Raw genomic sequence first — 27,505 nt, 5'->3', positions numbered from 1 at the left:
GAATATTTACATCATTTTAGTAAGTTCTGGACAACACTGGTTAAAGAATAATTGCCTTCCTACATTCTTTTTTTTGTTTGTTTTTTGAAATGGCGTTTCACTCTGTCACCCAGGCTGGAGTCTAATGGTGCGAACTCAGCTCACTGCAACGTCTGCCTCCCGGGTTCAAGCAATTGTCCTGCCTCAGCCTCCTGAGTAGCTGGGACTACAGGCATGTGCCACCACTCCCGGCTAATTTTTGTATTTTTAGTAGAGATGGGGTTTCACCATGTTGGCCAGGATGCTTTCGAACTCCTGACCTTGTGATCCGCCGCCTCAGCCTCCCAAAGTGATGGGATTACAGGCGTGAGCCATCGCACCCAGCCGCCTGCCTTCATTCTAACAAGAGTTTCTGTAAAGCAAAGCTGGCATTCCCGTTGAATTCCTTTATGTTCATACAGATACGTTTTCATGTCAGGGGGTGGGATGACAGCTCTCAAGTAAAATCATTTGAAAAATACTATGTCTTAGAATGCCATTTACTGCTAATGACAAAAAGGCCAACTCAAAGTGACTTATACCATTGCTCCTTAAAATGTGATTCATGGATCCGAAGCATTGATATCCCTTGGGCACTTGTTAGAAATGCAGATTCTCAGGCCCCAACCCAGGCCTACTGACTGAGAATGCATAGTTTGACACTCTCCAGGTGATTCATATGTACATTAAAGTTTGAGAAACACTGGGTAAAATCAGAAGGATGTCTGTTATCTAACAATACGTCAAAAATGTCGTTGACGCTAGAGACCATTAAGTCTGTAACTCTATGTTGCCAAAGTTCCAAGTTCTCACAACTTATCTGTTTTGCTAGCCCCTCTCTATTCTCAGACGATCTGAGCGATTGGAAGTTTACCGTAGCAGTTCCTAGTATCATGTCCTGATATGCTTTCGCCTATACCTACTGTCAGGACCATCTCCTGCCCTATGCTACTTTATTCTAATTCCACTCCCTCGGCTCTCTATTGCCAGTCATATATGTGTACTCCATTCACCTTTTGCTTTTACTTTCCCGTCTAAATGATGACTTGAAGGATATAAAATGAAACCTGGAAAAATGCAAACATTTTTTCCTATCTGTGGATGGTAGGTTTTTATTTTGTGAGTTTGACAATTTTTCCAAATTTATTTACATCTTTAGAATGTTAGCTGGAAATAAGAAACTCCTTTCTCATTTTCAGCATGTTTTAAATTGAACTATATGAAGCCATTTTCATCAACAAAGAAATTCAAATATCAGAAATTTCATATGATCTAATACAATATTTTGCCCATGAAAAAAATAAAATAGTGCAAAGGTAAGAGCACAGTGTTGGGTCACACAGGGTTTGTGATTTCTATACTGGCTTCACATGCCACTGTGCCAGCTTTTTAACCTACCACTATCCTCAGAAATAAAATAACAGTAGCTAGGTGCGGTGGCTCATGCCTGTAATCCCAGAACTTTGGGAGGTCGAGGCAGGAGGATAGCTGGAGTCCAGGAGTTCAAGACTAGCCTGGGCAACATAGGGAGACCACATCCATACAAAAAGAGTTAAAAATTTGCCAGGGAAGGTGGTGCACCTGTAGTCTCAGCTACTCAGGAGGCTGAGGCAGGAGGATCATTTGGGCCTGGGAGGTCAAGGCTTCAGTGAGTTATGATTGTGTCACTGTACTCGAGCCTGGGTAACAGAATGAGACACTGTCTCAAAAAAAAAATACTAGTATTATAAATATTTACCTTGGCAAGGTTATGTTAAAAAAAAAGTTGAATAAATGTTAGCCAGTGTATTTTAAAACTAATATTAATGAAATTTTAACCCAGAGGTTAACCTCCCCACTCCCTGAAGTCAGCCCTTTATTTAAACCATCTTTGGGAAAAAGGCCATTTGTGTCGTGAAGGCTGTTAAACTCACCTTCTGATATCATTGCCTCCTTCAGTTTTGCTTCTTCCTCTGGTTCAGCCTTGCCATGGACCACTATTCACTTCCTTGCTAGTCACCCAGAAAACTCTGGCCTATAATTCACCTGCACTTTACTGATGCTCTCTTTTCACAGGCCTCAGTGAAGGAAGGAAGTGTCCTCTTCATTACTAGTTATTTCAATCTTTAGAGTTTTTCACATATCAGTACTGTAATAAAGGCCTTCCTTACTTTACTGAAGGGCATACTTGGGCATCCTGAGTCTGATACCCTTTGATATTTCCCTGCCAGTGTCACATTAATCTATATCTTCTGAGTTTCAGCAGTAGTAACTAATAGATCAAACACATACCTTAAGTAGACTAACAGTGGTTTTCAAATAAGTAATATTCTTACCTGGAATGTTGTTATTCAAAGTGTGATCCTTGACCCAGCAACATTGGTTTCACCTGGAAGCTGGTTAGAACTGAATTCTTTGACCCAACCCCGTGAATTTAAATCAGAATCACCAGGTGGGCTGTATCCATATGTAAGTTTGAGAAGCTGTGATCAAGACCCTGGGGGGCACCAAATCCAAATGCCTATTGTAGAAGCCAGAAACATAACATAAGGAAGTGAGATGAGTTGTGTATAAAAAAGGATAGGGAATGATGAGGACTACAGCAAACTGGAGAGCTTATACTTTGTATATGAAGTATAATTGGATGTGAAGTATAATTGGATGCGCAGTATAATTGATGTTCAATTTTGTCCTATAGGAAGGAAGGTTTAGGGTTGCTGAATCCTGTTAATTATGATCAAGAGTGGTCATATTTGATATTTGTAGGTAATATCTCAAATTTTAATTATTGGCAAAAATTTCAATTTGTTTTCAATTAGTATGAGACCAAATCAGGCATATGGACTACTATTTGCTAATATCTAGTCAAGGCCTGTAGTAAGGAAAAGAAATATTTTCTCAATTAAAACATCTCAGAATCCTTTCCAACAATGGGATGAATGCTTTATGTTTTCATGCTTATTAGTATCACACCACCACAATCCTTAGGTTCTTCTGTTTTCAAACTTGTTCTGAGGTTAATTTCATGCTTCAGACGCGTGAAATCCTGCTTTTTGGAGCCTCAGGTAGAACCCATTCTTTGGCAGTTTGCAGTCACACTTCTCTCTGTAAGTGGAGGTGAAGTCAGGAAAAGAATGTAAAAGTCTCATGTCAAAATAATTCATAGTAATCTCCTGGGGATTGGCAGTTGTCCTCCTATTAATGTTAATATCTTGGTCTCTGCAGAATTTGCGTGAGTTGTGTTTGTAGAATAAAGTTATCTAGAGCAGTAATTTTCAAGTGTGAGTACACATCAGTCACCTGGAAGTCCTGTTAAAATATACATTTCTAGACCTCATCCCAGAGTTTCTGATTCAGTAAGTGTGGGTAATGCACACACTTCTAGCAAGTTTTGAATTTGCACTTCTAGCAAATTTCTAGGGGATGGGCTGATGCTGTTGGTCCAGGGTCCAGTAACCACACTTTCAGAACCACTAATCAAGAGAGAAAAAGCAGGGGTCTATTTGGCTGGGAGACATTGATGTGACTGTACCAGTCATTAAAATATTGAGCCATACAGTTTGCACACTGAGTGCTCCCATACACCACCTGCCTACCTGCCACCCAGCCATTCTGGTCCCTACCCCAAAAATCCCCAACCAGATGTTTCTGTATCCTACCTATAAAGAGAAAACACCTGGCTGGGTTCGGGGACTCGCGCCTATAATCCCAGCACTTTCGGGAGGCCAAGGGGGAGAGGATTGCTTGAGCTAAGGGGTTGAAGACCAGCCTGGGCAACATAATGAGACCTTGTCTCTATTAAGAGAGAATAAAAAAAAGATAAAATACTTATGCGTACATCTCTTCTTATTGGTCAATCTCTGAGTCCAAGTTTGTAAAATGAAACCACGATAGAACATGAAAGATTACTGGGGGTTCAAATTTCAGATTTGGGGCAGAGCTCAAGAAATCTCTGTGGACCCACAGATTACGGTAGGCTATGATACTGTACAACCGTCCTGCACCTTGTGCGATCAAGCTGCACTGGATTTCCTGTTCCTCTGTGATGCGACAGGGCCTTTCACAGGTCTTTCTTTCTGTCTAGAAAGAGTTTATACCTTCTTTTTCACTACTTCTGACTTCAGTCTTCAGAGTTGTCCAGATATCAGTACTGCGCTAAAGCCCCCCCTTTACAGACTCAATTCAATTGCTCTCATTTCATAGTATGATCACATTATAACCAACTAATGGCCTGTTGAGCTGTATGTATTATCTGTGGCCCTCACCCGCCATCCATATAAACTCCAAGATAGCAAGGGGCTGTGTGGGTCTTCCTTGCCTCTCCATCCATAGTATCCAGGTACTCAATAATTGTATATTTCGTAAATTAATGAATGAATTTTTCAAGTCTGTTCCCAATGACTGCAGGTCAATTTGTATCCTCTCCTTACACCCTCAGGAATGTATATAAATCTAATTATAATGGTTTTCTTATATTCTAATTATTATTGTATTTATGTCTCTAATAGTCTCTAAGCTACTTGAAATTGAAGATAGGTATTTTGTCCATTCCTAACAAATATGAGTTTACTGCATAGATATGAAACTCAGTAAAGATTTGTTGAAGGAAATGTCTGTCCAAAAGCAAAAAGTAAATGATGCTTTCAAATACTAGCAACTTTCAGTTTTTGCTTCCACTTAAATGGATATCTCATCTCTGTTGTTTGTCATAAAAATAAAATGTCTACTTTTTGTGTTTGATAAACGAAAGTTTATTCTCATAACTTCTGATTGCAATGTTCCTCATGGTAAATGTGTCTCTAAAATGTTAAAAGTCAATAAATAGTGCAATCTAAATTATTGTAAACACTCTCAAAAGGAACATGAAATGCATATGGGAAGAAAGCTACGATAACAACCCCAATACTTCGGACCAGCTATGGAGCCATTATCTTTTATATTTTATTTTACTGGTTTACTTTCCCTGTTTCCCTGTAATTTTATATGAAGAGTGTGAGTGGTATGTAACATGACATACAGGTTCCATGTTGGGCTTTAAATAGACTGGCATTAACGTATGAGGATAAAGATGCTCATGGAATTTTGTATCCTTTTGTTTTAAATACACTTATTCTAATTTAAGTATTTTGATAGTTACTCTGTTTAGCAGATTCATTTCACTTTTCTCCTTCTTGCTCTGCTCAAAGAGGATGAAGTCTAGATTTTCTGTTACCCAGGTCCCTCTTGGCCTTTGGTTGCTAAAGTACTTCAGCCAATGAGAGGCACTGGCAAGAGGGTGAAAGCAGAGATTGTGGTACTTTGCTCTTCCTCTTCTGTTTCTTACTGTGGAGTGGCAGTAATTGTGTTCCTCTTAAACTACAGCTACTGTTGGACAGCTCTTGTTCCATGTCTCTAACTCTCACTGAGCTCCGGCAACAGCTCTCTTCCTTTTTTCTTCCCGTTCGGGGGTTGCTAGGTCAGTTGTCTTTGTTGTTACGTCCTGGCTCCTTCACTATCGTTTATTATTTTTCCCCCGACCCTTTACATAAATGTGTAAGTAGTCTACTGAGCGAAACATATTTGAGTGTGTTCTATCTTTCCTGCCAATAGTATGCAGCATCCATACACACACTCAACAGACCCAACTTTTATATTTTATTGTTTTAAATGCTATCAATTTCTAAACATTGCTTTTTAAAGCTTACTTTAAATTGACAGATAAAATTGTATATTCATCGTGTACAACGTGATGCTTCTGAGTAAATATATATTGTGGAACGGTTGAATCTAGCTAATTAACATATACATTACCTTACATATTTATCATTTTTGTGGTGAGAATATTTAACATCCTGTCTCTTTACATTTTTCAAGAGTATATTTTCATTAGCTGTAGTCACCATGCTGTAAAATAGATCACTTGAATATTTTAACTGTGACTATATATCCCTTGAAAAGCATCTCCATACCTTCCCCTTCCCCATAACCACCTCAGCTTCTGGTAACCACTATTCATTCCCTACTTCTGTGGGATCAGCTCTTTTAGATTCCACATATAAGTGAAATTAGGCAGTACTTGTCTTTCTGTACTGGCTTATTTCACTTAACATAATATCCTCCAGGTTCATCCATGTTGTTACAAATGGCAGTATTTTATTCTTTTTTATGGCTGAATAGTATTCCATTGTATATATGTATACCACATTTTCTTTATCCATTCATATATTGGTGGATATTTAGGTTGATTCCATATCTTGGCTATGAATAGTGCTGCAATAAAAATGGTAGTGCAGATATTTCTTTGACATACTGATTTCATTTCCTTTGTATATATAATTCATAGTGGGATTTTGTATCATATTGTAGTTTTGTTGTTCATATTTCAAGGAGCCTTCATCCTGTTTTCCATAATGCCTATACTGATTGCCATTCCCATTTACAGTGTGTAAAGGTTTTCTTTTTTTTAATTAGTAATTTTTAACTTTTGCAGGTACGTAATACATGCCTTTTTCCTAAATTGTTATCAACATTTATCTTTTTTCTTTTGGATAGTAGCCATGCTAACAAAAGTGAGGTGATAATCTCTTCTTTTTTCTTTTGGCAAAGATATCGTTAATTACTATTATATTTTAACTTTTAGGTGCAAGGGTACATGTGCAGTTTTGTTACATGGGTAAACTTGTGTCATGGAAGTTTATTGTACAGATTATTTCATCACCAGGTGTAAGCCTAGTTCTCATTAGTTATTTTTTCCTAATTCTATCCTCCTTCCACCCTCCAAACTCCAATAGGCCCCATGTCTGTTGTTCCTCTCTGTGTGCCCATGTGTTCTCATCATTTAGCTCCCACTTATAAGTGAGAAGATGGAGTATTTGTTTTTCTGTTTCTGCATTATTTTGCTAAGGATAATGGCCTCCAGCTTCATCTATGTTTCTGCAAAGAACATAATCTTACTCTTTTTCATGGCTGCATAGTATTCCATGGTATGTATTTACCACATTTTCTTTATCCAGTTTACCATTGATAAGCATTTAGGTTGATTGTCTTTGCGATTGTGAATAGTGCTGCCGCGAACACATGTGTGCATGTGTCTTTTTGGTAGAATGATTTATATTCCTTTAAGTATATACCCAATAATAGGATTGCTGGGTCAAATGGTAGTTCTGTTTTGAGGTCTTTGTGGAATCACCACACTGTTTTCAACAATAGTTGAAATAATTTACACTCCCACCAACAGTGTATAAGTGTTCCCTTTTCTTTGCAAGTAAGCTGATACCTCATTGTGGTGTTAATTTGCATTTCCTAGATGATTAGTGATGTTGAGCATTTTTTCATATCTGTGTTATCCATTTGTCCCTTTTATGATAAATGTCTATTTTGGTCTTTTGCCTATTTTTAATCAGGTTATTTGTTTTCTTGCTATGGAGTTGTTTGAATTTCTTATATATTTTTATATGAACCCCCATCAGATATATAGTTTGCAAATATTTTTCTCATTCTATTGGATATCTCTTTACTCTGTTAATTTTTAATTTTAATTTTAATTTTTTTGCTGTGCAGAAATTTTTAGTTTGGTATAAGTCCTCAGTCTATTTTTGCTTTTGTTGCTAGTGCTTTTACACTCATATTCAAAAGTTATTGCCCAAATAATTGTGATGAAGCTTGTCCTCTATGTTTTCTACTAATAGATTGATAGTTTTGAGTCTTAAATTTAAGTTTTTAATCCATTTCAAATTGGTTTTTGTATGTGGCAAGGGATAAGGGTCTAATTTCATTCTTCTGCATGTAGATTCTTACTTTTCCTGGTAGCATTTGCTGAAGAGGGTGTCCTGTCCCCACGGTGTGTTCTTGACACCCATGTCAAAAATCAGTTTTATGCAAATGCATGAATTTATTCCTGGGTTCTCCATTATGTTCCACTGATCAGTTTTTATGCTAATACAATGCTGTCTTGGTTACTATGGCAGAATTTCTTCTAGTTGCAGACTTTTACCTTAGTGGGAAATAAAAAACATCCTTCCAAAGAACCATATTATTAGTGTTTCCATATTGATTGAGTATCTTCTGTTTTTTTATTGGTTAACACTATCATATATGGGGATACTAAGAGACTCCTGGCAAATGCCCATAGTTTTCTAATGTAGTCCTACTTGCCCCGCATTGTATAGGATGAACTTAGTTGACCATTTGTGCTTAGGTTCTGTAGGGTAACCCCTTTCTCTGTCTGTGGACTCAGCAGCATGAGGAGCCAAACATGAACAGCAGTCATCTCAACTTCTAGTTTAAAGAAATCATTTTTGAGTTTCTTATAACTCAAAATGTTGAAGAGGTAGTTCATAGATAAGTAACAGAAGTCACAAGGTGGAGAGAGATGGATAAATTAATATTAGGTTAATACAGATGAGATAATTATATATAGAAGTATTTATGGGTGAGTACACACTCACACATCCACTTCTTTATGTCAATCGAGAGGTCCTGTATGCTACAACACCCTAGAAGCAAGGAGCATACCTAGCAACAGGATCTTGGGTTTCAGTAACATTCTAAAAAAAAAAAAAAAAAAAAAAGGAACCATAACACTGTGGAGAAACAGCTAAACAGCTGATTCTAACACTAGGAAAGAGAATATAGAAAATGAGCCTGGAACATTTGGTAGTGCCAGATAGTAAGAACATGCTAAACTCCACGGTCTGGCCCTAAACAAAAAACATATTGATGGGAAGTGTCAAAGAAGCCAACTAAGAGACTTCCCAATGTCCAAAGCTGGAACTATTTGAGCAAAAATCCAAGGCAAAAACTTGTATTGGATTTAGCCCAAAGTATCAAATAACTATACATGAGTCCATGCTATGTAAATAAGTAATTTCATAAATAAATGGAGGAATAGAGACAAATCTCCAATGCAGAAAAAACTCCAGATAACTTATGTAACTTCTCTGCCCTCACGGAGAGGGAATGTAACTCCCCACTCCACAGGGGCTGTGTATAGTGACTTTCTTATTGAAAAACAGTGTAAAAAGAGGGGGAAAGAGTAACTTTATAGTGGGTAAACATGACACCTATTACTTTAGCCAGGTGGTCACATTTAACATTGATAAGTCACGTTGAGGGTATATATGCTTGATAAAATGTGATTAAAATGGCCCATTACCTCTGTGGTCTTTCAAAAACCTCAGTTTAATTATGAGGAAAAAAAAATCAGACAAATCCCCATTGAGAGGCATACTACAAAATACCAGCCTGGCCAGCACTTTTAAAAACTGCCAGAAAAATTCTGAGAAACTGTCATAGCCAAAAGCAGATTATGGAAACAGGACAATTGAGTGTAATATGGAATCCTTGGAGAGATACTGAAATACAAAAAATAGTTTAAGGAAATCAGAATATAATAATAGTCTCCAGCTAATAATAATGCACAAATATTGGTTCATTAATTGTAAGAGATGTTCCATAATAACATAAGATGTTAATAAAACGGGAGACTGAGTGCAAGTTATATGATAACTCTTTGTATTATAATCTCATTAATTTTTTGTAAATCTAAAACAGCAAAAAAATTAAATCTGTTAAAAAACACTCTCAGCTATGCGTGCACTTTGTGCGTTTAAATGTGGTGATTAATGGAAACTTCCAGTAAAGATTTTAGAATAAAATTATGTATTCAAAATAATATATTCCTAATTCAAATTATAAGATCAATGTTCAGAATATAGTTTTGAAAAATGCTTTAAACATGATGTTTATAAAGAATATTTCCTTTAAAATAACCATTAGCACTTCTCATTTGCATCTCAAATTTTGGTTGAATTAATGAATGAACATTAACGTGTTTTCATCCTCAACATAAAGTTGTGTAATTAATAGGCAAAACATTATCCCATGTCCCTGATGCTGGAAACGTAATTGAGAACGTTTAAGAACCTGGTTGTAGAGCTTACCAGTGGGCTGTGGACCTAGGCCTTTGGACTTTAAATTCATTACCCAGCCCACTATTTTCTATATCTTTGTGGGGAAAAAGCACCCTTTCACTTGCCTATTTCTGTGTATCAAATGACGTCCAAACTTAATGGGCTAAAACAATTTATAATTGCGTCATGATCTGAAGACCGAGAATATAAGCACGGCTCAGCCAGGTTGTTTTTATATTACTAGTTTTATAGCTGGGGGTCACTCCTTGGGCTGCGCTGAGCTGGAAGCTCACTTCTAATACAGTATTTTATCCTCCAGAATCACTCCTATATGGTCTCTAATGATTCGGTAGTATAGCCTGGCCTCCTTTACAGCATGGAATCTAGGCTTCAAGAGAGGAAGAAATACAAATGCTGCCAGTTCTTTTATAGCCTACACTTGGAATTGGTGTGGTGTCAGTTATGCCACATTCTATGGTCAAAAAAAAATCACAAGTCCAGATCATATTCACAGGGATGGAAAATAGACCTCATCTCTTGAAGGGAAGAGTGACAACGAATTTGTGGCCATCTTTAACCACCACACATACTAAATAATGAGAATGTAAACGAACAACTGCCAAAATATACTACTAATTATCAGATTATCAAAATATACTATCAATTATCAGATGCTTTGCACTTCAGTTAGCATGTTCACATTTAGTTGACTATGTGAAATTTTTTAGAAATCAGGATTTGTGAACTATTATAAGTCTGAGAAATAATAGTTTCAGGGTGACTGATAGTGGGCTTTACTTACATCCTTCTCAATGTCCAATAGATGCCCCCAAATGCGAACGTTCCATATATTATAAATTCTATTGTTTTACATTGTGATGTTCAGTAATAAGTTGCTTTAAAAGAGGTAATAATAGGCTTCTTTCAAATTTTCAGTTTACATAGAGTTTTAATGGATCTCCAGAATCAGAAACTGAAAGAGTTGAATGATTGGCTAACAAAAACAGAAGAAAGAACAAGGAAAATGGAGGAAGAGCCTCTTGGACCTGATCTTGAAGACCTAAAACGCCAAGTACAACAACATAAGGTAGGTGTATCTTATGTTGCGTGCTTTCTACTAGAAAGCAAACTCTGTGTATAGTACCTATACGCAGTAACACAGATGACATGGTTGATGGGAGAGAATTAAAACTTAAAGTCAGCCATATTTTAAAAATTATTTCTACCTAATTGTTTTTGCAATCTTTGTTGCAATGGCTTGAATAAGTCCCCTCCAAAATTCAGGTGATTGTATTAGGAGATGGAATATTTAAGGGTGAATAATCCATCAGGGCTCCTCCCTTAAGAATAGGATCAAGTCCCATATAAAAGAGGCTTCACACAGTGTTCTCCTACCTCTTGACCCTCCACCATGCACCACCATGTGAAAACTCTGTGAAAAGGCCCTCACCAGATGCTAACATCTTGATCTTGGATTTCCTAAACTCATGAACTGTGAAAAAATAAAGGTACATTCTTCCTAAATTACCTCATTCTCAGTTATTTTTGTTACAGCAGCACAAAATGGATTAAGACATTTGTTGTTGTTTTTTTAAAAAATACAACATAGCTAGGCTTTTCGTATTTGGAAAAGAAATCAAACATTTTTGTGGATGAGAACAACGCAGGGTATGTGATTTATTAAAAATTTGCTTTCCTGGAAGACAGACTTCATAGGGATTACTTGTAATGCAAATTTACATAATAAGGCTACGATTTTTTAAATGTAATTTTACATTCAATTTATAGTAACTTGAAGCTGGCCAAGCTTGATGATAAATGAGGGTCTGAAGCATTGCTTTTCTATAGAATATGACATTTTTTAAATGTTAATATTTCCATCTTTTTTCTTCAGTTTACTTGTACATTTCCAGTTACGCTCCCTCGCTGCCAGAAAGCATTTTTTTTTGTTTCTGTGATTGAGACTTCTACAATAATATTTCTTATCCAAAATTATGAGGGTGCTTTATTTTAATAAGTGCCATAAAATATTACAATTAGCTCTGAGTTTTATTGTTGAAATAGGCTCCTGCTCAATTCATGAGGAAACACACACACACAAGATCCTTTGTAATCGTCCCAGGATTAGGGTTGCCACATTTAGCAAACAAAAATAATAGAAGCCTACCTAAATGTAAATTTCAGATAAACAACAAATAATTTTCTTAGTGTGTGTCCCAAATTGTTCATTGTTTATCTGAAATTCACATTTTGCTGAGTGTCTTTTATTTTATCTGGCAACTCTACTTAATGATCTGTGGTTGTTGGATTTATGGCTTTGAATAGGAATATCTGCTCCTTTACCTCATACCTCCTAAATCTGCCTTTTGTCAAACTTAATTCTCTCTTTTTACAATATTCAGTCATATATAGCTTTACGGTTCTTCCACGCAAATAAAAGATACATTTATTTCTAAGTTCTAGAGTTTTTTTTAAGTTTGATGAGCTTCAGTTTTCAATGACAAATGGGGCCAGCCCTTACTATTTCTGACCCCCAGGAGTCCTCTAAGATCTAGCATTTAAGAAGAACTGTAACTATGGTAATCCCCATCTGCTATGCCATCAGGAAAAAAACATCAACTGTATTGTAATTATGTAGAAATTGTAACTGTGATTACTTGTCATATAGATACTAATTGAACACCTGAAGAAGTTAGGTACAATGCTAGTTCTCTAACTGTACCGCTTTTCCTATGTGGCACATTTGCTTCTCTGGTTGACACTATATCTGCCCTCTTTCCCTTGGCCTACACTGGAAGTTACATGCAGAAAGTGTCTATATAAACCAGGGGTGTCCAACCCGTTGGCTTCCCTGGGCCACATTGGAAGAATTGTCTTGGGCCACACATAAAATATACTAACACTAATGATAGCTGGTGAACTAAAAGAAATAATTGAGAAAATATTTTAAGAAAGTTTACAAATTTGTGTTGGGCCACATTGAAAGCCATCCTGGGTCATGGATTGGACAAGGTCGATGTACAGCAATGGCTTCTCTCTACCTGAGGGTATTTCTGGTGCAGAAGCATTTCAGCCAGTTTGAAGGTGGACAGGAAGTGGAATTAGTGCCACCAGAGCTGCCCTTTGCCAATGAGGAGTAAAAGTTGATAGAGAAATCCTGTAGAATCTTTGTCCCATAGTGGGACATTTCTAAGGTATATTCTCCACAGTCTTTCAGAGATTCCCCAGTAAGACTGAGCTCCAGGTATCCACAGGGTAACTTCCTGAACGTCCCCGCGCTCTCATAATGCCTTACGAGTTCACCCTCCAAATAAACCATTTGTTCACAAAGCTTTTGTTCAGGATGTGTTGTTGGAGGAATCTAACCCAAGACAAACTTCTCCCCCTAGAAGCCAGAATTCGAGCTCCAGTTCTACCACTAACTATATTGTCATTTTCCAAAAATCACTTAATGTCCCAGGTTCTCTGTATCTTTACTTTGGAAATAAAAGAGTGAGTTTGTTTCTAGTGTTCCTTCCAGTCACAGTTTTAATGTGTCCAATACTTTTGGAAGTTGAAGTATTTTAGAAAAGGCCAAGATTAGGCCAAGTAACACTGAACATCAGAAGGCAGGACACTGCTGCTGGATGCCTGGAGTGTAAAGCCAAATCCAGGAAGAAGAGCTCCAAAAGAGCAGTAGAAGGAGAATGTTAGCATAGCTGTCTAAGTACGGATAACCTAGGGCAGCTGTGAAGGAAGTTCTTAGCATGGGACGCTGAACAGACTCTTCATTAAGGTGAGACAAGCTATCCAGGATCTTAATATTCTGCCAGGTACCTGAAATGTTTTGTAGTTTTTTCTGAAAGATATAATGTGAATGAAATGGAAAACGTTTGACAAATATTGTCATAAAATTTAAATATATTATTCATTACTTGAAAGTATGCCATTTCTAATGAGTATGAAATTGCCTTGAAGAAAAAATGTGAAACAAAAGAAGGCAACAGGATTATATGCAAGTTAATTATGTAACATTTTACCTCCAGGCATTATTTATTTATTTAAAGGGCATAAAGAGGCCAGAAGGCATTGGTTTCCTGGCTCAGAGAGTAAGGCCAACTCCTACTTTTAACTATTTGAGCACTCTTCAGGACAGATTTTTTTTTATACAAATTAAGGGAAAGATTCATATTCAAGACCTGAAAATTGATAATGCTCTTTTGTTTCTTGGGAACAATTTTGGCCAGAAGAAGGTGACTTAACATCAAACAATTTAGCAAAGAGTTGACTTTATTTAAACCTGAAACATGTACATTATATTGTCTTTTAAGACTAAAAGGAGCATACATACAGAATTAAAGGAACACTATTTTGTTAGTCTTGCCACACTTCATAAAACAAAAGAAAATAAATAATACTTCTTTGGGTAACTGAGTTCAAACTAAAGCCTTACTTATATAGTCATTGAATTGCTTTGCAGCTTTTTTTCCCAAGAATTGTAAATCATTGAAAGTAAGGAAATTTCTCCTTCTGACAACAAAATACATCAGTAACCTTAGAGTCCCCACAAAAGCAACTCCCATCTGCTGCATCACCAAACTTCTAATCTAATATTTATTTTTAGCTTTGTGTAGATAGACATTAAATCCTTGTGCCATCACCATTTTTTCTTAAAGATGATTGCAGATGACAAAATTAAAGAAAAGATACAGATTTTATTGCTGGGAATTGATTTCAATTCTGCTCAGATCAGAGGTCGCCTGCTCTCTCTCTCTCAACTGGAGGGCAAGATTAAAATGTTTGCAAATCTTGCAAGTACACTGTGAATATTACAGATATGCTTCTGTATATTCTGTGACAGGATCCTTTGCTATCTTCATTTCAACAGCATTTTATTATGAGGCAGCTAGAAATTCAGACACTGTGAAATGTCAGGAAGATAAGTCACTTTTACTGAACCTGGTAATTAGGTAAGGTAAACAATTGATCCTATATGGTGGTTACTATTAAATCTAGCCAAACTCTTTACTCTGGGTAACCAAGAAAAGTTCAATTGGCTGCAATATTTGGGAGAAACCACTCATTCTTCATAGACATTGCTTTGGGGAGCGAATTTAGAGGTTTGCTTTAGCTTTGAGGCACCCAAGAGTGAGTCTCTCTGGGGAGTAAACAAATCGAACCTCTCATTCCCCTGTGAAAAAATGTATCACGTATAATTCTAGCTGGTCTTTTTTGTCTTAAGGGGTAGAATTTATCCGTGATGTTGACAAAGAATGAAAGGATTTCCCTCGAAGGAGTGGCATGATGCTATTGAGGAGGAAAAGCCTTGAGCTTTCATTAATAGTAAAGAAGTTTGCCATTTTGGAAGGCATTTTTTTCAAAAGGAAAATATTTAACAGTGAAATCTTTTGTCTCCTGGCACAGTGAGACTGGGATGAAGTTTAAAGCTGAGTTTACTAGCTAGGTTTTCCATTCTTTTGAGAGATTTAGACTTTTGTGCATAGATGCATAACCTTGGTGACAGCATCAACAAAGACTTTACAAATAACTAGAATTTGCCGATGTGAATATATACTCTATATTCTGACTTCAGTGAAGGTTATATGTGAAATACTGATTAATACAAACTAAGTAGCCTCTTAGAAGCTCAGTCACCTATCCTTTTCTTGAAGGTTAGTTAAAGGCAGACATTTGGGTTGCCAAGATTGTGAAATATCCTCATCTGGTGACCTTTAAAATGATCTAGATGTTCATGTTACAGAGAAGGTTTAGGTATAATTCTGCCAAAGGATCTGACATTTCATTTCATTCCATTGCATTCTATTCCATATCACTGAACAAACACTCATTATAGCGCATGGGTGCTGAGAAGAATGCAGAAACCAATCATTTATGAAATCTTGTACTATACTGAATGCTGGAGGATTTAAGCCTCATCATGGAGGGTGATCATGAGTCTTATATAAAAGACTCAGGCATTTGCAGTAGTTCTATGAGTAATAGGAAACCATTATTCATGAGAAATTAAACTAGAAATAGCAATTTAGGAAAAGTTATTTTAATATTTAAGAAGATATTTTTTGAAGATAAATAAAAGAGCAGAGAAACAGGAGGCCGGAAAACATGTTAAGAGGATATTGCAGAAAGTATATAGAGCCTGAATGAAAGCAATGACAACAAAAATTGTAAACAGGTATAAAGCATTCTGGATATCAAATCAAAACCAATAGGACTAGATTTAGGAAATGAACAAAAAGCTCAAAGTAATGGATTCTGGGACTGGGCAATTGGGACCTGAGATTGGTAATTAAGAAAATAGGCAGTGAAAAAGAGAAATGCAATAGTTGGAAGAAGGATAAGTGATTCAGTTAAGTTTGACAATGCCATAGGATCAAGTAGTGCTTTTAGTGGTTAGCAAGCTCACTCTCATATTTAGCAAGGTTAAAATTACATGTTGTTTGTTTCTGCTATGAAGTTTCATTTTATTTCCTGTCTTTTGCCCTCATAAGTGCCTAATGAAAGTTTAATGGTTATGATGGTAAGGGGGATAAACACTAAAATCTGAAAAAATACTGTATTATAACCAGAGAGCCAGATTTCTTTTGTGTTTTCAGAGTACTTAGTTAATAATTGATGCTCAGTAAATGTTTTTAGAACACATGTTCTGATTATATTGACTAGTTTTATTATCCAAACCGTCTCCATCATGGCTAACTTTCTGACAAGGGCATGGAAGTTTGATAATTTAAATTAAAACGTTGGGCATACAGCAAAAAAAAATTCATAAAGCTGTAGAAAAATACATCTATAAAGTGGCTTACCTGGTGATGTTATCTCTGGTGTCTTCAATCTCTGACTTTCCTTTTTTCCTTCTATCTCTGTTGCATTCCCATATTCAAATATCTTAATGGTGCCAAACCATTGACTATGAAATTGGTTTGAGTGGTAGGATTATTATTTTGACATAAATGATTGGAAGTTTATGTAAAAAAGAACATCACACTTACATAGTCTACATAGTATGTGCATGATATTCAGTTACAATTTTTAAAATCTAATTGAGAAGACATCTAATATCCCATAAGAATTCTATTAACAAGCATCATATTCCAAGGATATATTTGCACAGTAATGCTATAGATTATTAAAATAATAATATTATAAAATCCATGCCCATATTCTTATTTTACAAATCAAGTGTTTCTAGCTATCAGATTATTATTTACTTTATTAGAAATTACTGAGTATTGATTCAGTAACATTACTTAGAATGTCACAGCTTTGTTTGACAGTATATCAGTATAGCTACGAAAATTATACCTGATCAAGACTCTGTCATCTTAGAGGCACTAACATTAGTTATTATATTTCATTACTCTTGTAATACTTCCTCATGAGAAGACACTGACCTCTGCAATGGGGTTTAAAGGAAAAAAATAAGAACCCTGTTTCTCATTTACTGAGTTAGTCTCATGTAAAATGTCTCTCTGTTTCTGAACCAGTACTGTAACAATCAATTTCAGTTCTTTCGTATAGGTAATACAAAATTAATAATGTAAATAAACTAATTATAAAAAACATTTTAAAATGCATTTTAGGGAAACCTTACAAGAAAGCTAAGACACATATGATAACATGAATTTTAAGGCAATAATTTTCCTCATCAAATGTATGACCATATCTTATAACAAAATGCATGTCCGTAAATCCAATCCCATGTTAAAATATAAGGTTGAATATGATACTTTTTCTGAAGAATATGGAGAACTATCCTGTTTAATATTTCTGTTATGAACAGAATTTCTAGTAGATTTCTAATACTAGTAGATTTCTACTGGTACATCTGGTAGTACTCTCTTATTCATTGGAAGTAATGATACTGTATCCTTTAGCAATTAAAAATCTAAGTCATATCTAGTAAGACTAAGAAAGCACTAAACTATTTTTACATAATGGTCTACAGTTTTGGCACACTGAGGATGTTTAATAATGAAAATATAATGTGATTACCAAGTTATTAGAAATAAATACTGATGCTCAAAATGGCTATTTCCATGAATCTTAGTGTAAGAATGCAAGGATAATGTGAATACGTCAGAAATGAAAGAAAATAAGCATTTCCTCACCACCTACCAAATCTAAGCACTGTACAAGCTGAATTTAATGTATTGTCTCATTTAACTCTAGTGATAAACATGTCTTAGAAGAAGTTTTAAAATAGATTGAGGGTGTGCATGTGCAGGTTTGTTACATGGATATATCGTGTAGTGGTGGAGTCTGGGATTTTAGTATATCCATAATCTGAATAGCGAACACTGTACTCAATAGGTAATTTTTCACCCCTCGCCCCCCTACCAGCCTTTAATCTTTTGTAGTTTCCAGTTTATATTATTCCACTCTAGATGTCCATGTGTACCCTTTGTTTAGTTTCTTCTTATAAGCGAGAACATGTTGCATTTAGGTTTCTGTTTCCAAGTTACTTCACTTAGGATAATGGCCTCTAGTTCCTATTCATGTAACTGCAAAAGACAGGATTTCATACTTTCTTACGGCTGTGTAGTGTTCTGTGGTGTGTGTGTATATATGTGTGTGTATTTATATATATATGCGTATATACACACATGTATACATGTGCATATCACATTTTCTTTATCCAATCATTTACTGATGGACGCTTAGGTTGATTCTTTGCTATTGTAAATAGTGCTATGATAAACGTACAACTGCAGGTATCTTTTTCATGTAACACTTTTTGTTGTTTTTGTTGAGTATATACCAAGTACTAGGATTGCAGGATCCAATAGTTGTGTTTTAAGTTTTTTGAGAAATCTCCATACTGTTTTACATAATGTTTGTATTAACTTACATTCCCACCAAGAGTGAATAAACATTTTCTTTTCTCCACATCCTTGCCAACACCTGTTGTTTTTTGACTTTTTTAATGATAGCTATCCCTTTAAAAAAATGAGATGCTGTCATTTGGAACAATGTGGATGGAACTAGAGATCGTTATGTTAAGTGAAATAAGCCAGGCACAGAAAGACAAACATCTCATATGTTTTGACTTATTTGTGGGATCTAAAAATTAAAACAATTGAAGTCATGGAAATAGAGAGTAGAAGGATGGTTATCAGAGACTGGGAAGGGTGGTGGAAGGGAGGTGGGGATGGTTATTGGGTACAAAAATTACAGTTAGAAAGAATGAAAAGACATAATATTTGATCATATCGTACAGTAACTATGGTCAATAATAACTTGTACATTTTACAATAACTGAAAGCATATAATTGGATTGCTTGTAAGACAAGATGATAGATACTAAATTCTCCATGATGTGATTATTTCACTTTGCATGCCTGTATCAAAACATCTCATGTACCCCACAAATACACCTAGTCTGTACCCACAAATTTTTAAATGACGTTGAAAAAAACAAATAATAGCCATACTGATTGGTGTGAGATGATATCTCCTTGTGGTTTTAATTTGCATTTCTCTGATGATTAGTGATGTTGAGCATTTTTTCATATGTTTGTTGGCCACTTGTTTATCTTCTTTTAAAAAATGTCTGCTAATGTCCTTTGCCTACTTTTTAATGGGGTTATCTATTTTTCTTCTTGTTGAGTTATTTTTAGATTCTATATATTAGTTTTTTGTTCGATGTATAGTTCGGAATTGTTTTCCATTCTATAAGTTGTCTGTTCATTCTGTTGATTGTTTTTTGTTTTTTTGTTTGTTTGTTTTTGCTGTTCAGAAGATTTTGAAATTAAGTTCCATTTGTCTACTTTTGTTTTTGAGTACTTAGTCATAAATTCTTTGCCCAGGCCAGTGTCGAGAAGAGTTTTTCCTAGGTTTTCTTTTAGTATTTTTATATTTTCAGGTCTTACATTTAAGTCGTTAATAAATTTTGAGTTAATTTTTGTATGTGGTGATATGTGACCCAGTTTCATTCTTCTGCTTATTTTTTTACTTTGTTAAAGATGTGTTGGTCAGAGATATGTGGTTTTATATCTGGGTTGTTAATTTGGTTAAATCAATCTATATGTATCTGTTTTTATACCAGTACCATGCTGTTTTGGTTACTGTAGCCTTGTAGTATAATTTGAAGTCAGGTAATGTGATGCCTTCAACTTTATTCTTCTTGCTTAGCATTGCTCTGACTATTTGGGCTCTTTTCTGATTCTCTATGTATTTTAGTATCTTTTTCTAATTCTGTGAAAAGTGATGTTGGTAATTTATAAGGACTGTGTTCAATCTATAGATTGCTTTGAGCAGTGTGGTTATTTTAACAATATTGATTCTCCCAATCCATGAGCAGGGAAAGTTTTTCCATTTGTTTGTGTCATCTATGATTTATTTCATGGGTGTTTTGTAGTTCTCCTTGCAGACACCTTTCACTTTTTTGTTTAAAGGCATTCCTAGGTATTTTTTTTTTTGTAGTTGTTGTAAATGAGATTGAGTTCTTGATTTGGTTCTCAGCTTGATCATTATTGGTGTATAGAAATGCTACCGATTTTGTACATTGATTTCGTATCCTGAAACTTTACTGAAGTCATTTATCAAATATAGAGTCCTTTTAGAGGAGTCTTAAGGGTTTTCTAGATGTAAAATCCTATCATCAGTGAAGAGAAATCGTTTGACTTTCTTTTTCCCTATTTGGATGCCTTTTCTTTCTTTCTCTTGCCTGATTGCTCTAGCTAGGACTTTCAGTACTATGTTGAATTGGAGCAGTGAAAATGGGTATCCTTGTCTTGTTGTAGTTCTTGGGGGAGGGGGGTGTTCTCAACATGTTCCTGTTTAGTACGATGTTGGCTCTTGGTTTGTCATATATGACTTTTGTTATTTTGAGATATGTTCTTTCAATGCCTAGTTGTTGAGGGTCTTTATCTTGGGGAGATGCTGGATTTTATCAAATGCCTTTTCTGCATCTATTGAGATGATCATATGGTGTTTGTTTTTAATTCTTTTTATGTGGTGAATCACATATATTGCTCTGCATATATTGCACCACACAACACATATATTGTGTTATGTGGTGAATCACAGATTTTGCTCTGCATATATCTGCGTATATTGCTCTGCATATATCCCTACCTACCTGGCATAAAGCTCACGTTATTGTCATGTATTATCTTTTTGTTATGCTTTTGGGTTTGGTTTGCTAGCATTCTGTTGAGGATTTTTGCATCTATGTTCATCAGGGATATTGGCCTGTGGTTTCCTTTTTGTTGTGTCCTTACCTGCCTTTGGTATCATGGTGATACTGGCTTCGTAGAATGAATTAGGGAGAATTTCCTCCTGTTTGATATTTTGCAACAGTTACAATAGGATTGGTACCAGTTCTTTGCATGTCTGGTAGAATTCGGCTGTGAATATGTCTGGTCCTGAGCTTTATTTTATTGGGAGATATTTATTACTGATTCAGTTTCACTATTTGTTATTGGTCTGTCCAAGATTTTTGCTTCTTGTGGTTCAATTTTGGGAGTTGATATGTATCCAGGAATTTATTCATTTCCTCCAGATTTTCTAATTTGTGTACCTAGAGATGCCCATAGTAGTCTGATAATCTTTCATATTTCTATGGTATCAGTTGTAACGTCACATTTATCATCTCTGACTTTGCTTATTTGATTCCTCTCTTTTTTTCTTGGTTAATCTAGCTAGTGGCCTATTAATTTTGTTTATCTTTTCAAAGAAAACTCTCTAATTTTTTTAATTTTTTGTCTTTTATTATCTCAGTTTCATTTAGTTCTGCTCTGATCATTGTTATTTCTTATATTCTGCTAGCTTTGGTTTCGGTTCGTTCTTGTTTTTCTAGTTCATCGAAGTACAATATTAGTATGCTAATTTTAGATCTTTCTGTCTTTTTGGTGTAGGCAGTTAATGCTATAAATTTCCATCTTAGGACTGCTTTTGCTGTATCCCAGAGGTGGAGGTATGTTGTATGTCTCTTTTCATTTGTTTCAAAAAGTTTTAATTTCTCCCTTGATTTCATTGTCCAAAGATCATTTAGGAGCAGGTTGTTTAATTTCCATGTATTTGTATAGATTTAAGGAGTCTTCTTGGTACTCATTTCTAGTTTTTTTCCACTGTGGTGCAAGAAGATGCTTGATATGATTTTGATTTTTTTTTAAATGTGTTAAGAACCACCTTGTGGCCTAGCACATTTTCAATTTTTGATAATGATCCATGTGCAGATGAGAATAATGTACATTCTGTGGTTGTAGAATAGAATGTTCTATAAATGTCTGGCCTGGAAGGATATTAATACTTGATTTTACAGACAAATAGGTATGTTCAAAGAGTTTAAGGAGTTGTTCAAGGTAACTTCAGTATTAATTGGTAGATTCTGATTTTAACTTTGACCTGTCTGCCTTTGAGACCATTTCTCTCCATTTTGAGATTCCAGTGAAGCTTGACTCCACCTGAGATCCTAGAGGCTAGAGCAGATGCAGATAAGTGACAAAGAGATTTGAGGATGTTGTGGCATTTGGATTCCCAGGGTTGGGGATGTCTAGATAGAAGGTACAGAGACTGAGTGCATATGAGTCTTCAAACATAGAGTAAGCAGTAGTGGTAGCTACACATTAAATACTCAGAATCAAAATGCTTAATGAAGTAATTCATCACCATTACTCCTGTAGTTCTTTAAAACAGAGGAAAAAGGGACTATAAGGGAATCAGGAATATAGGCTTATGATAAGAATGGCAATACTGTCTGAGCAGGAGGATAATCATTGGAACTGAATTTCACAACTATATTCTGTTAGCAGCACAATGCATATCATTTCCTCTGTGCTCTGCCTGAAACTTTTCACCTCAACTCTGTCCCAATAATCTTCTTTTCTTTTTCAATAATTATTTTCAGTAAGGGCATTTTATAATTATTTATTCAATGTGATTGGTTTTTAATCTGATTTTAATTCTGTAACTATATGCAGAATGTATGGGTGGGTGCATGCATGGATTGTAGAAAGAGTAGGAAAGGCAAGAGAATTGAGGGCTACCATTTAGTGATTAGGGACTGTCCTCACTCCATGACATATGTCTGCCCATGCAAATTTTTCTATGATACCCATCAGATCAGGTAGTTTGAACCTACTTTTATTAATGTAGTGTAAATAAATTGGAAGTTCAGGTATTATTTTAGGATTTAACACTTATTGTATATTTCTCCAGACCTTAAAACTTTGCTGTAACTTCACTTCTTTTCATGACTTTTGAAAAATCACATTCTCTTCCTATACTTATGATGTCTATTAGAAAGGATGATAGTCAGAATATATTAGATGAGGGTAAAATAGATTAGTGTTAGGTTAGGTCATTGCAGTTTAGTTTCAAATCTTTGATATAAATATGGCTAAATATGAATTCTTTCAACTAATTAGATGCTAATACTTTTGGAATTTTTATTGTTTTCCAGGCAAAATGCAAAACAATTTTACCTTATTCGATCTTCTTAACCACGTAAGAAATAGGCAGTTTTATTATCTTAGTTTTACAAATTACGAAGCTGAGGCTTGGTGTGGATGATGACTTTCTCAAAGTCACATGATTGGTTATTGATGCTTCCAGGAATTACACACAGAAAATCCGATTTCAGATGCTATACTTTTGACTACAGTTTTACTGTCTCCTCATAGTCATGCACAAGTTTTGGTCAATCTATTTCATCCTATGTCCTTTTCCATATGTAGGAGTACATTAATTGTCTACTTTATTTTTAAAAGTTTCTTTTCATATTTATTGAGTCCCCTTCAGGCTATTGAGAAGCATTTAGTGTGCTTTTATAGCCTTTCAAATTTCTCCATTGGGACAGTCTTTCAGAACCCCCATTTGGTAGCTTAGGAGTTGGCAGAAACATAAACATTCATTTCTAACAAAAAGATAAAATCAGTGTGTTCTGATATAAGAACTAATAAAGATATTCAGTCACATTTAAGTAAGTGAATATCAAAAGCTTTTCTAGGGTAGCCTGTTGAGGAAGATTATTTAAAATATTCAGCAAATTTATAACCAAGTTATATACCGTAAATAGATCTTCATGGAAAGCTAGACAGTACTGTGACCAGCCAGGCTTCACAAAGTGAATATTTTACTTCAAATAAAATTGAAAGTCCTTTCCAGATCTTTTCATTCAGGCCAGCAAGGGATATATAGCCTAGCCCAGTGTAGAGGTGGTAGAAAGAATGGGGCATAGAGCAAAAGAGTGAAAAAAATAAATTACCTACCACCTCATCATTTCCCAAGAAATCCTAACACTTTCTGATCTGTACTTGAAGTTTTTATTTGAAAAAAATGTCAATTCCTGTCCAGATTTCTTGAATTAACATGATCATTAGTATCTAGGGATTTTTTTGTTCATGAGACAGCTTTTTTAAGATACTACTTTCCTAGATGTGAGACTCAACTCTATTCCTAGAACCTTCTGAATTCTTAATGTCCTTTGCAAATTTTATGTTTGCTACAATTTTTTTCTCGTTAGTCTTTCCTTATGTGTGCATTTATTTAGATAAACTACAAACTACTTAATATTTGTAATTAAACATCTAAATATATTAATTTTAAAGTCATTTTTGGAGACAATAGATTGCCTTCCAATTCATGATGAACAGCGTTCTGTGTTGTTTCTAGGGGTGTGCTTTGTGTGTGTGTGTGTGTGTGTGTGTGTGTGACCTGCAAGTACTGGCAATTAGCTGTTGGGTATTCAATGAAGTTGGAGGAGTAGTTAAAAAAAAAAAAACAACTCTACATATAGGTAACAGCTGTTCTTTTCCTGTTCTTTCCATAGTTGAGTCTATGCTATGGCCAAAAGAAATAGACAAGTGAAACAAAAGCTTCTCCCATCGAATTTACAGGATACCCAACCTTGTTTTTGTTTTCTATTATAATGCCTTTCTATTAATTATTGCTCTTCACCTTTAAACATCAAATCAAAAATTTCCCTAGCCTTACATAATTCCATGTCTTTATTTCCTAAGTATTATTTTACATGTGTTCTAAGAAAGGGTAAAATAGCATAGGTCTAGAATAACCACTGAAGTGGCTCTCCAGTGGTTATTCTAAGCCACTTTTGAAAACCAACTTGACATGGACAAGAGCCAGAAGAATTCAGTATCTCTGATGGCATTTAAAAGAAGTACAAGAAAAGTCATGTTTAAATAATAAAATTGGGAACATGTACTAAGGGAGTAACAAATTTTGTTAAGCCCTTTAACTAGAGACTTATTTCCAAGAAATACAATTATTCACAGAGGTATAACAAAAAGTGTTTGTCAAATCTAGGCATTCTTAATGTTAAATCTCACTGTTGGCCTTTTCTCTTGTCATAGAGAAAAAAATACATTATTTGACATTCGAGAACAAACATTGGTAACATTTGTATCTAATAATGGTAATGAAATTTAACGAGGAACATGATAGATGTTTGAAATCTGGTAAGTGTTACAAAAGCATTCCTTTAAGAAAATAATGAAAATAAATGCATAATAAAGTACCTAGTATGTGTGTATATATGTGTATGTGTATGTACAATCTGGAAGCTTTTAATAAAGGAAAACATTTTAATAATATTATATTACAATATTTTAATTTGAAGGTATTATTTTCTGACAGACAAACATTTTTGTGTACTTCTCTAGGGATGCATCTATATTTGGAAACGATTTGGCTCATATTTCAGGCTTAATTAGCAAATCCAATATAAATCTCCATTGTATAAATTCATCTATGAAAAGTTGAAATCCATAAGAAGTCGGTATTTAAAATTTTAATTAAATATAGACTTACAACACTTTAGCATATTATTTTTTTGAAATACTCTTGAGAATTCATTTCTTTCCAACTGGAGAAGCAGGCAGGCATTCTTTACCCCAATGATCAAGGCCTTTATTCATGGATTCCTAGGTTGGCAGAACAATTGAACTTTTTAACTCCAGCTTTTCATGTCTGGCGTTTCTGCTACTTGTAAGAATCAGTGTAAAAATAAACCCTGAACGTTGGATAGTTTATAGTCTGTATTTTGCTGATATTAAGGAGATTAGCTAATACAGTTATATTCACTAATATTTATTTCGCATTTGAAGTCTGAGAAAATAGGAGACGTGCTTACTGTTTTACCATAGCTTTTGTCTCACAGCTATTTAGTGTGCTCAAAAAACTCAGTTTAACCTTTTTTAGTTTAATTCCTAATTAGCTGAGAAAGAATAAATACAATTTTAAAAAGTCATAGAGGAGAAGAGATACTGGAAATAACATTAAATCAAATGTACCTTATGCAAATCTACTCCAGCACTCTGGACTCTTCAACGTTCTTAGTCACTGTAGAGAGCCTTTCCCCACTCCTTTATTTCCTTGTACTCACCGTAAGTCCAGAGGGTTCTTGTGTTTTATTTTAATGCTATCATCTCACAACTCGCTTTAGTGGTACTTTACGTTAGCACTTCTGCCAAGCATAAAATATAAACCCTTGATCAATATGGCAAGAATGCCATTTCCAATTATAAAACAAATAGATAAACGAAACAAAATCAGAACAACTAAGTAATGGAGAATATAGTACGTTTGATCACATAGCCTTTAAAAGACTCAATAAGAGTTGGATTCATTCCATGGATCCAATGTTTTTCTTACACTTCTTAACTAAAATATATTAAAATTGTGAAAAAGCGGTTTACATGTGAAAATGAAAACTGGCATTATTTACTTGTTATTTTGTAATATATGTAATTATATATACTCATTGAAGGACAGAAAAGAATTGACTAAATTCAGAAAACCAACTTATGATACACTGGCCACCAAATTATCATTTTAATTATTATTTGAAACAGTCCTGGCTGACACATTCAAAATGTTCCCAGTCCTGTCTTATATAACTCAGAAAACACAGACTCAACATGACTGTCAAGGACAACTCTGAATTTTAATGTTTCCATTTTTGGCCTCATGGCAAAAAGAGTTTTATTAACCATTATAAGCTCTGGAATGTCAAAGGCATGATAGGCAGTATAGATTGCACACACAAAATAGATGCATAGTCATTTTATTCTAAATTGCTTCACTTGAAAATGTAGTATGAAAATCTAGAGAGACGAAGTAAAAAGAAGTGATTTTATAGTGTTCTAAAATGTTGAGGCTTGGAAAATAAGAAGCCTAGGATAAAAATGGTCATGCATTTGAGATTGTGATTCAGCCATCCTAATAAGTTCCCTTCCACCTGCCATAGAGTTTGAATACCTAAGAGCTAGACTGATAGGTGCTAAGCACTTTTGTTTTGCAAGTAGGGACAGCACGTGTGCCAGAAAGAAACGGGAAATGTCCCAAACTTGTTTCTCCACTCTTGTGTTATGTAACAAAATGTTCTAAGAAGCAAAGTAGTTGGCTACAAGTCTCAAATAGCTATTCAGAGAAATCCCAATAATAAATAGTGTAACAGGGTAAGGTCTTATGGGATCTGGAGCACCCAGGCAACATACCTTGGTTCTAGAGCAGCCTCCTTTGTTTACCCCTAATTTATTCCTGTGTTTACCCCTGTTCATCATTACAAAATAATTGTACATCATGTTTTTAAAAAGATTGGAAATACTGTTTTGTGACAGCCTCACTTAATAGGGGGAAATGATTTTTTCAGAGCCAGA

General features: G+C 35.0%; 1 protein-coding gene across 8 annotated transcripts in view; it reads left to right on the top strand.

The window, feature by feature from the left end:
- Positions 1-27,505, top strand: part of DMD (dystrophin) — a 2,091,067-nt gene that overhangs the window by 587,008 nt on the left and 1,476,554 nt on the right. For all 8 annotated transcript variants that reach the window (XM_055376532.2, XM_055376533.2, XM_055376528.2 and 5 more), the window contains exon 12: positions 10,824-10,974. In XM_055376532.2, the coding sequence (XP_055232507.1) occupies positions 10,824-10,974 (151 nt within the window). The remainder of the gene's footprint in view (positions 1-10,823; positions 10,975-27,505) is intronic.

Source organism: Gorilla gorilla, chromosome X, assembly GCF_029281585.2.
Source record: "Gorilla gorilla gorilla isolate KB3781 chromosome X, NHGRI_mGorGor1-v2.1_pri, whole genome shotgun sequence".
Classification (NCBI taxonomy): Eukaryota; Metazoa; Chordata; class Mammalia; order Primates; family Hominidae; genus Gorilla; species Gorilla gorilla.
The sequence above is the reverse complement of the archived record's forward strand: the minus strand, read 5'-3'. Positions and strand labels throughout refer to the sequence as shown.